The sequence below is a fragment of the Cladophialophora yegresii genome (genome assembly GCF_000585515.1).
Source record: "Cladophialophora yegresii CBS 114405 chromosome Unknown aczIN-supercont1.5, whole genome shotgun sequence".
In the NCBI taxonomy this organism is placed as follows: Eukaryota; Fungi; Ascomycota; class Eurotiomycetes; order Chaetothyriales; family Herpotrichiellaceae; genus Cladophialophora; species Cladophialophora yegresii.
Window position 1 is genome coordinate 3,038,191 of NW_006913049.1, and position 9,924 is coordinate 3,048,114.

A 9,924-nucleotide genomic window follows, 5' to 3' on the forward strand; every position below is an offset into this window, starting at 1 on the left:
CATGTTTTGCATGCTGTTCCCGGGTATGGCGGGTGGGATACTGTATAACGTCCCGGATGGCGACAGCAGCAGCCACACAACGGGCTAGGAGGCGTGTGGACCATCAATCCAAAGGCCTGATGGGGAGCATCGGTCTACCGACACGGACGTCTCTATGGCAGCGGGTTCAAATGTCGTTGATAACGTTCAAGCAAAACCGGAGGGAAATTGCCCTTGACGAGAAAATGAGCGGCATGAATGGGCTAGGCAAGCATTAGCATTGGGAGAGAAAAGGATTTGGCTGTTGGCGATGACGGCCAGCTCAGCTGGCGTGGCAGGACCTGTTTCAGTAGATATGTGTTCGACATCACATTACGTCGTAATGTCTAAGTAATGAGCCGAGTTTGATCTTGGTGCCTGTGACGCTGTTGGTGCTGGCCTCTGTGCTCGCCAAGGCTTCCCCCCCATTTGGCGGCGCTTTCAGGCGGCTGTTGGAGGAGCGGTTCAAGTGACACAGCGCAGCTGCCAGTCATTTCCGTCCCACTTGCCCCCAGTGGCTGCATTGGCCCCTACCCGCTCAACGCCCACTGACTGGCGAGACAGGCCCAAGTCCTCAAACACACGGGATGCTCTGCTTCATGTCGACGTCCTTCTCCAGGTCGCTTCAAAACAACTCTTTCCCTGGATCGTCTGCCCCAATCAGAGCATGAACGCAAGTGCTTGACACACACTCCCAACGTCCACGCTCACCGTGGGTGTGGAGGCGAGTATCTCTTTCCGAGTGCTCGGCTACCCTCCGCCAACCAGTCCGTGACCGTCCTCGAGTGCCAATCCCGGACGCCTAGGTTGGTAACCTCCACGCACTGCGGAGTTGTGACTGACGCCCACAGCAGCCGACAGACCGCGGACGAGACCCTCGAGCCAGTGCCTGCACGTCCCAGACCGAAGCACCATCGCCCCTCCGTCCGCGCATTGCAGCTGCACACCATCACCTCACGTTCCCACGCCAGCGCTTGACCATTTCCTGACCCTGCCTCGCGCTGCTTTCAGCCGCCTCTCACGTCCTCTCATGCCGCGCTCAGGCTCCTGAGCCCCTCGACCCTCGTTTCCGCACATTGCGCGCGCAAAAAATATTCTGGAAGTCCAATACCACACTTTCCCCGTGCTCACTGGGCGTGCGAGACAGCTGCTGTCCGCGCTCGAGGTACCGCGAGACCGCCAAACCCTCAGCACTCTCTCTGCTCTGCTACCCCTTGCTGTCCCTATGTGAACGCCTGGAACGAATCGCCGCTCCTCCCGCCTTCCCCCCTGCCCATCTCAATCACGAACCTTCTCCGTCCTCGCTCCATTTGATGGCCACCACTCCCCGTCCGCCGCTTCGCCTCTAGATCCCGCGACTAATGGCCTCGAGTCCTGGCAAAATGCCTCATCGACCCAATGATCGTCCTCGACTTCCTGTGCCCTCCCCTCAGCTTCCTGACTCGGCTTCAGCTGAAATTCTGATCTCCCACCCTGGCCTCTTCTGCTCATGGAGGGGGTATCTCGACTCCCTATGGTCGGCTGAAGACTGATGCTTCTCCTCGGTCTGCCGGGCGGAAGGTCACGGACGGTGCCGACCCTGCTTCGAAACTGTCTTTGTCCGCTTCACATTGGTCCTGCCCGTCTCATCATCCTGTTCATGAAGCGGGGTCGGTGGGTGTTGCATGACACCACCCCCCCTTATCCATCAATCACGTTGATCTGCTCAAAGGTGGGTGATGACCTGGCAATCTCCTCCCTGGCTCCTCTGTGACGGGAGTAGCGCTCATCATGGCCTATAAAAACCCGTGTCATCGTTCCGGAAACCTTTCTTTCTCCTTCTTCCTTTCATACCACTCCCTCCCAGACATTGAACGAGCATCTCCTTGATCCACCAAGTCCTCTACTTGCCTAGGCACCTCTCTTGATCACAATTCGCTTGCACTTCACTCTCACCAGTCGCAGTCACTGAGCTTACTCCTCCTTCCCATCTCTTGCAATGGCCACCACCACCTATTCCCGTCATCCCGTCAGCTATGGCAGCCATCAGAAGGCCCTGCCAGTTACATTGCCACCATCCGGCAAGGGTCCGATCTACACTCAACCTATTTCGCGTGTTGCCGATGCCCCGGATTTTTCGGACTCCAGTACATCTTACAGCAGCAGCGGCCGGTCCGGCGGCTCCTTTTCCGTCAGGTCCGGCTCCAGCTATGCCGGAAGCCACAGCGGCACAGACTACGAGTCTCACTATTCACGCCCCGGAATAGATGTCGTCGACGAGCTCAGCGAGAGAATGAATTCAGCCTTCGATCCGATCCGGATGGATAAATCACTGGCAAAACAGGCGCAGACGTAAGTGGCCGGATTTTCAACTATCATTCACCCGCTGACCATGCGAAGATCCGGCGAGCTCAACGCCAAACAGCGGGAATTGCGAGAACTGCAAGCAATGGCACAGCGCAGACTGGGTCGCGCAAGAGTCAATTTCGCCGAAGGCGTGGAAGCGGCCAAGGAAGCCAGGCGCGACGTCGAGTACACATCCAAGAAAATCTCGTAAGTTAAGCGCGCACCGACTTTAGAAAATCCAGCTGACGCTCCGCTCTGCAGATCAATGAAATCCAAGGCTGAGAAGAAACATCCCGAAGCATATGCCAAAGCAAGCCGCAGCCGCCATGCATAAGTCCACGGCTATTACGATTCACGATGCTACGAATTTCTTTGCCTTTTCACGCCCGGAAGGTTTCTTTCCGTCCTCTATCTTCCTGGAACTCCGCGTGTCCGCTGCGCGGGTGGTCTGAGAATGACTCTTTTTCCGCTGACTGCCGCTCCGCCCAAACGATTGATCGACGTCTGACAGCAGCAAATCAGAATCCTTCAGCAGCCTCGAACACTCATTCGCCGGGAGCCTCGAATGCGGCCTTGGCGGTCTTCCGCCGTGCTGTTGACGTGGCAGTGATTTTAGGGTTCCGCTCCACCCCGCGAAATGGGTCCAGATTCTCGCTGCTTTTGCCCCGCATGGCCCTGCCAGGGCGATGGCGTGCATGACGCCAGCCCCATTTCTGCAACCAGGAAAACTGCCAGTGCCGAACTTGCACTGCAGCGATCGACTGTGCAGCAATCCAAACGATCCAGCCAGCAGACGCCGAGCGGGTGCCACGCGCAATCTTCATGCAGGTACGACTGTCATTTTTCTGACCCTTCGTCCCACTCTCCCTGCGGTCTGATTGGGTGTCGAGCTCCCCAGGCCGTTTTTGAGGTGTTTGCTACAGCCACCAGCTTCCCCTCCTCTCAGTCACATGGCCTGCGACCTTGCAGGTGACGGAGCAAGGAAGCTGCAGATGGTGTGGGCATGGTGGTGTGCTGGCTAAGCCAGATTTGGAGCCGAACCCGGCCAGGTTGGTTGTGACGGGGCTTGGTGGTGGGAGGGTTCTGCTGTGATCATTCTCTGAGTTCTGCCGCAAATGTGAGCCGAGCTGGGAGGCCTCTTTCTGACCGGTGGCCTGGATCTTTCCCCCTGTCTCCCTTTATTCCCCCATGTATATTTTACCGAGGATCTTTGGCAGTTGCAATCGAGAAGTTGAAAACTTGGCCGACCCGGCACTTAGCCTGGGCTCGGGGCTCTCAGGTCGCTGTAGGCTAAGGGCCCAGCGTATGGGCTGAAGTCAGGCCTACAAAGGAAGTCCTCGTAGGGAGGATAAAGGCAGCCCAGGGCAACTCTCCAGGCGTCAGAACAGCCCCTGTCCCAGAGCCCGTGCTTTGCTCTCTTTGCCCGACTGAATGTGCCTATTGTAGTGGTAAGAGGGGGCCCAAGTGGGTGGCCCCTAGGGTTCCCGCCTAACCAGGGGATAAAGCACCCTTATGTGCTTTCTACGGCCAGGGCCATCGGCCGTAACCCAAGTTCAGTAGGCTCTCTGTGCTGGGGAGCCGTGAAGACCTCTTTTGCTTGCACCCAAGCACGCTTTGGTCGTAAGCAGGTACCATATCGCGGACTGAATGACCACAGACCGACCACAGTAATCTTGATACTTGGGCCGGTGTGGCAGACCAATGCCGTAGTATTCTTGCCTTCTGACATGCCATGACCACAACCATAAGTTGCCACAGGTACAGTAAGTACCTTACTCGGGATGACTAGTATATACCTACCTGTACAGGCACAAACTCCAAACGGTATACATAGACATGGCTAACTCAAGCCTCCATACTCTTTCTAGCTGTTCTCTTCTACGGTACATAGAAGCCTACGTTGTATTCGTGACGCGGCAACTCCAAGAGGGCTAGATGCCGCCACGGGCCCGCCGCGGCCCGGAACGACGAGGCTCTGCTCTGCCCTGCCGCGGCAGCCATGACACGGCTGGCTGGCTGGCTGACGGCCCTTGGTTCGTTCGTTGGTCCGTGTTGCGCGCGCAAGGGAGCACGACATGATCACTACTCCGTACCAGTGGCGCTATCAAAGGTACGGAGTACTATCCATGCCAATGTCAAGATCACTGTCGATGTCCCGATGTCCCGTCGAGTGTTCGCGCCAGCCACAGAGCTTAATCAGTCTCTCGTTTCGAAGCGACGGACGCGGTGTGATCACTGATGGATGGGGTCGCAGAGGTGAGTACATAGTACGTTTTTTGAGTATCTACCGGTATCTACCCTCCGTTGCCCCTTCCTTCGTGCGTCGGCCCGTGTCGCGGGCAATGGGAATGTCAAGATGATGATCAATGTCATTGTTGCTGCTGACTCTTGGGCTTGAGAGCTCCTTGTGAAGCGATGGATGTGGTGATGAATGGCGCACGGAGCCTTTGAAGTGATTACGGTTCAAGCAACCCCGATCACCCCCCGTTTTGGGATGTTTCCGTTCACATACATGCGGCACGCCCGGCGCGAGGGCTTTGGATCTATTCGGTTCTGATCTGTTCTGACCTCGTCGGACCTGATCTGCTGTGGATCTATAATAATTATCTTCTTCTTCTTCTTCTTCTTCGTCTTCTTCACCATCATCTCAGCCCTACGCCACCATCCATTACCTACGTGTGGGGCGCTATTATTCGTGATATGCGGCTCCATGGCATGCATGCATGGATTGAGAAGTCTGGGTCGCTAAGCATGGATGGGTTCCTCATGTGTGAATGGACCATCATCTCCTCGTTGGGAAAGGGACTCACGTGCCAGGACTGGTGAGACAAAAAGGGAAGCATAAATTCATACACATGCACTTCCATCCTTACATACCTCGTTTCGCATCTTCAGGAGGCTTTCCGTCCGATGATCGCCATATCATGGCAGCTGAGGGCTGTCCCTTGAGACAAAGAGGAAGCATACATCCAAGTACATCCGTGCTCTTACATCTCCCATTTGGGCATTTTCTGGAGTCTTCTCTCAGGCATTTCTCACACCGCAGCAGCTGGGGCCGAAGAATGGGGGATAGTGAGTGAAACAGATGCAGGACGTGGGGCCGGAGAGGAGTCTTTGGTGACGCGCCCATCCTGTCCTGGCGATGCTAACAATGCCAGTAGTGAAGTTCAAGGGGCGCAGCTGGAGAAAGCGTGCGGATATGCTGCCTAGCTACTCGTTTGACCTTCCGAGCTTACCCTCTAGTGAGTCGAGTTCGCGTGCTTCTCCAGGAGGGACACAGTTGCGAGTCCTCTTGTGATTTCCCCTCCTGGGAATAGTGAAGAGGGTCGTTGCAATTGTATGAAATGCTGCTTGCGATGCTCGCGGACGGTGTTGACTTTCGAAGCGGTGTTTTCTCGACTGTTGCGAGGGTAAAGAGTGCTTTTGATGCTCGGCGGAAGCCTGACGGTAAAAGGATATAAAACCTGCTAGGCGCCGGTCTGATTCCGCCAAGCAGTAAGGCACTGCGTTTCGACCATGCCCGCACTTCTGAAGGCATCGTCCATCCCCCCACCTAATCTCAATGCTCATCCTCTGCTCATCTTGCCTTCTGTACAGCTGTCTTCCCCATACCTTCGCTATTGTTGCTCTTCGTCTCTCCTCTCTTCCGAAGTCGAGACCAAGGATCTTCGTCAACGAAACCGGGTTTGAAGTAGACCTTATCACCTTGATCGTTGAGTTTGCCTCGCGACCATTCATCGAGCTCCTGCTTTGTGTAGGATATGCCGGTTTGCGGAGATGTGAACACGTAGATCGCTTGTTGCTGGGTAGGAAATGATGGTACAATATCTGGTGTCGGGACAGTCGTCATCTGCTGCTGTTGGCCTTGAGCTAGCTCTGTAGACCGAAGTGTGCTTGTAGCAGTTGGCTTGGATCCAGTAGAGAAATCTTGGTTGTTGGCCGATCGGGTCGACACTGCTGGTGCCTGTGATGGGAGGTGTGCAGAGGTGGTTTCTAGATCCGAAGTCAGAGTGGACTTGATGGTCGAATTAACTTCAGAGAGCCCGTCCAGAGAAGGAGCAAATCAGGGGAGAAACAGGAGGTGAAGAAAGCTTCATGGCACAAATGACGCAATGCTAGAGCGTGTGCAGGGCATTGACAGCAAGCTGGTATTCAAGAGCTTGTACGCGTCAGCAGCTTCCACGTCTCTTGCGACCAAAGACTGCCGGTGTACCAGTCCCTCCGTGTGTTCGAGCAGCGGAGCCGCGGGAGTTTGTAGGAGAGAAGGAAAGAAGGCCGTATAACTCTGAGATATGAAGGAGTAGGCTCTTGTCTTCTGCGCCGGTACTGGCTGGCTTGACGGGCAGAAGGAAGAAATAGGCTTTAGCGACAGATCCCGCGGAGTTGGGCACGGAACAGAACCGTGCCACCGGGAGGAGAACCAGATTGTAGCAACTTGGGTCAGTGTATGTCACCTCTGGGGTTCTTCTCCGCAGATGCTATTAAGTTTGGAGGAAAAGGGCGCTCGTTTGAAGGGAAGCCATGTCTCGATCTCAGAAAAGACTCACCCGATCGATTCTTGGGGCGAGTGGTGAACGAGCTGAAACCCATCATCTCGCGCATTGCATCTTCCGCGTCCATCTCGCCACTAGCTGGGGTCTCCTGAGCTTCAGACATGGCAACGCTCTATGTCGTGATAGTCGTCTCAGTATCACGCGGGCAACTGGGTATGAATGGTCGAGAGTCAGGGATACCTCAAATGAACGGGGAAAGTCAAGCGTGGTTGAAAGAACGATGCGTTTCAAATGACCGTCAGACAGCGTCGCGCGATAATCTGCGTGGCCTCGGTGGCTTCAGGTCGTCTTATCGCTTTGTTCTGCGTTCTGTTTCTGCCTTGTTCATAACATCACTAAGATCGTCACCAGGGCACCGGGGTAAGCCATGGCCCACCGCTAGCAACATCTGGATAGCGGGCAAATGCTACGGCTCTGGTGATCTCCCTGTATCGCCGGCATCGGGTCTCCTACACATTAGGGTAGAAAATTGCTGAATGTCGCCACTGTTTCATACTGCATCTTCTCTCCACCCAAGCAGCCATCAAAAGGCATGTCCAGCATCATCACCAGCCCCGAGTCTCCTGTACCTGTAAGCTTCGCGTGGTTGATGCGCAATTCTCAAGATACAGAGACTGTACTTTACTGTGCGCGGTAGGCAACACCCAGAAACAAGCCACCAAAGCTCAGGCTGAGGCTGAGGCTTACGGGCCTGATTGGTGACACGCTTGACGCGCATGCCCCAAGCTGCGGGATCGTTGACGCCTGCTTGAATACCTTTTGTAGCTTGATACTCACATCCTCCGTGGACATAATACCTCCGGCTGGCTTGACACCGGTATTCAAGAAAACGCCATACCGGCTACCAATTAACTCGAGCCTCACGTTCCTTAAAGAGAACAGAAGAAGAAAGAAATAACGTTGCGGCAAGCGAAACCGGCAGCCCGAAAATGTCAGACCTTAAGACCCCAACCTTAGTTCCCATCAAGGCTGTCCCGGGGCTCTTCATCTCAGAGTTCGTCCCCTTTTCCAGACCCCCTTGTCACCTTGGAAGCTGATCCGAAACTACTCCTCCCAGCCGGTTCGCCGCCTCTTCGCGCCAACAGCTTCAGTCGCACAATATCGTCAGGATCGTCTCGGTACTACAGCGCCATGAGATGTCCTGGCCGATGAAGACTGGATTCGCTGGCGTGGAAGCCGACGTCGATGCTGAGGCTGATGCCGAAGTTGAGTCTGACCCCGCCGCTCAACGGGATTTTCGAACTGTCTGGCGCGGAGTTGAGATCAAAGTCCTGGATCTTGACGACGACCCGCTTGCCGATATACTGGAGTGGCTTGACGAGACGTGCAATTGGATCCAGCGGGGGCTTGATGGCAATGGCAATGGCACTGGCGAGAGTCCCAAAACCAGCAGTGGTGGACATCACACGCCGGAAGAGACAAGGCCGGGTGTGTTGGTGCATTGTAAGCAGGGAGTGTCGCGCTCTGGGGCATTCGTCGTGGCATTCTGTAGGTCGCCTTTCGAGTTATCTCACTGTCTCTACTCCCTGTCCCTCTGCCTGTGCCATTCTATGCCTATATATTTCCATGGGCACTTACACACGTACTTGATGAGCACCTACCCGTCGATGGGTCTCGGGGCATCTACGGACTGCCACCGAGGCTGCCCGCCTACGCGGCTTGACCGCTCCCGTAATATCACCTCCATGAGACACGGAGACACAGAAAGGTGAAACACATCGCTAACCATGCATGTCATCCATCCACGCAGTAATGCGGCGTTTCCAACTATCGTACGCCTCGGCGCTCAGCTTGGCGCGTGAGTCCCGCCCACAGATCACGCCGAACAGTGGGTTCGAGAAACAGCTCCGTGTGTGGGAATTCTGCGGGTATAGTGCTGATGACTGGGGCGAGGGGTCTGGCTGTTCCGACAACACGGGACGACGCAGCAAGGGCGAGAGGAAGGAGAAACCGCCCTATAGGGCGTGGAAAGCGGAACGGGACAACCTGCTTAAGAGAGGGGAGGAGGACGTGAATAGGGCGAGGTTCTCGAGCTTGGCAGATATGGCGGCACGGTTTGGGCGGAGGAGGCAGGCCGTGATGGCGGCTGAGGCGCCAGAGGGGGACAGTGAGGATGATGTGGAGAGAAGTCGGGAGAACAGCAGTTCGGGGAATGAGGAGGGACTAGAGCAGATTCTGGGCCAGGAGAAGAGGAACAAAGCGTGGGAAAGGGTGCATAGCATGGAGAGGGAGTGGAATGAAAGGTTGATCAGAGGTCAAAGTCAAGGTCAAGTGGGTGGTGACCACGATTGAAGGTTGCAAAGGTAATTCAAAAGCTCGAGTAACACTTTCTTGGAATCTCGTTTGTATGCTCACTCTCCTCCGTCATGTCCTATGCCTTCCTTAGGCACAATGAAGATGCTTCGGGATCAGCATTTCCGATCCTAAAAGGTATGCAATCATCAGAAGGCCAAAGATCACTTCTGACTTATACCTGCTTGCGAGTTACATCGGTATGCACAGCCGTGCCCACGTCCACCCATCTCCAAGCTCGCCGTATGTCTGACGTAGTCGCGCATGTTCGGCGCGTGCAACTTGCTGTCGCTTTTTCGACCACGTCTTCGCTTTGTCGTCCGGTGGATTACATCTTGGTGAGATGAGTCCTTTGTCGTCCCATTCTCTCAAAGAAAGGATAGCCAACATAAGCTTTGAGGCTTCCCACCAGGTAGTAGTAGTTTCCGGCATTCAGCGCGTCCAGCCATTTTTCCACTGCGCGTGTGCCATTTGGCCCATTCTGGCACTCCACGGTGGCTACCTCGAAGTCAGTGAACAGCTGGTACTGCCTCATCAACCACTGGAAGCCTGAGTAAAGTGACTCCATTGTCTCAAGATAGACACGGCGCAACTTGTTGCGCTTGTATTCCTCCAGATGTATCCGGTAAAGGGGATGGAAACGGTGGTTACAACCTCCTCTGGCACGGGTCATAACAGTAAGAGCCAGCTTCAGAGTCAGAGTCAGAGTCAGAGTCAGAGCAAGAGTAAGGACAAG

The 9,924-nt window shown here is 55.1% G+C and overlaps 3 protein-coding genes across 3 annotated transcripts; 2 read left to right on the forward strand and 1 right to left on the reverse strand.

The window, feature by feature from the left end:
* Nucleotides 1-1,996: 1,996 nt before the first annotated feature.
* On the forward strand, nucleotides 1,997-2,677 carry A1O7_07826 (uncharacterized protein; the record flags this gene model as incomplete). The annotated part of the gene is made up of 3 exons (XM_007761822.1): nucleotides 1,997-2,349; nucleotides 2,398-2,550; nucleotides 2,605-2,677. The coding sequence occupies 3 exons, from the start codon at nucleotides 1,997-1,999 to the stop codon at nucleotides 2,675-2,677; spliced, it is 579 nt and encodes a 192-aa protein (XP_007760012.1).
* Nucleotides 2,678-5,920: 3,243 nt separating this feature from the next.
* On the reverse strand, nucleotides 5,921-6,999 carry A1O7_07827 (uncharacterized protein; the record flags this gene model as incomplete). Its single annotated transcript, XM_007761823.1, has 2 exons — nucleotides 5,921-6,336; nucleotides 6,891-6,999. 2 exons carry the CDS (start codon nucleotides 6,997-6,999, stop codon nucleotides 5,921-5,923), a joined length of 525 nt encoding a protein of 174 aa, XP_007760013.1.
* Nucleotides 7,000-8,648: 1,649 nt separating this feature from the next.
* On the forward strand, nucleotides 8,649-9,188 carry A1O7_07828 (uncharacterized protein; the record flags this gene model as incomplete). The annotated part of the gene is made up of 1 exon (XM_007761824.1): nucleotides 8,649-9,188. The coding sequence occupies one exon, from the start codon at nucleotides 8,649-8,651 to the stop codon at nucleotides 9,186-9,188; it is 540 nt and encodes a 179-aa protein (XP_007760014.1).
* Nucleotides 9,189-9,924: the final 736 nt, after the last annotated feature.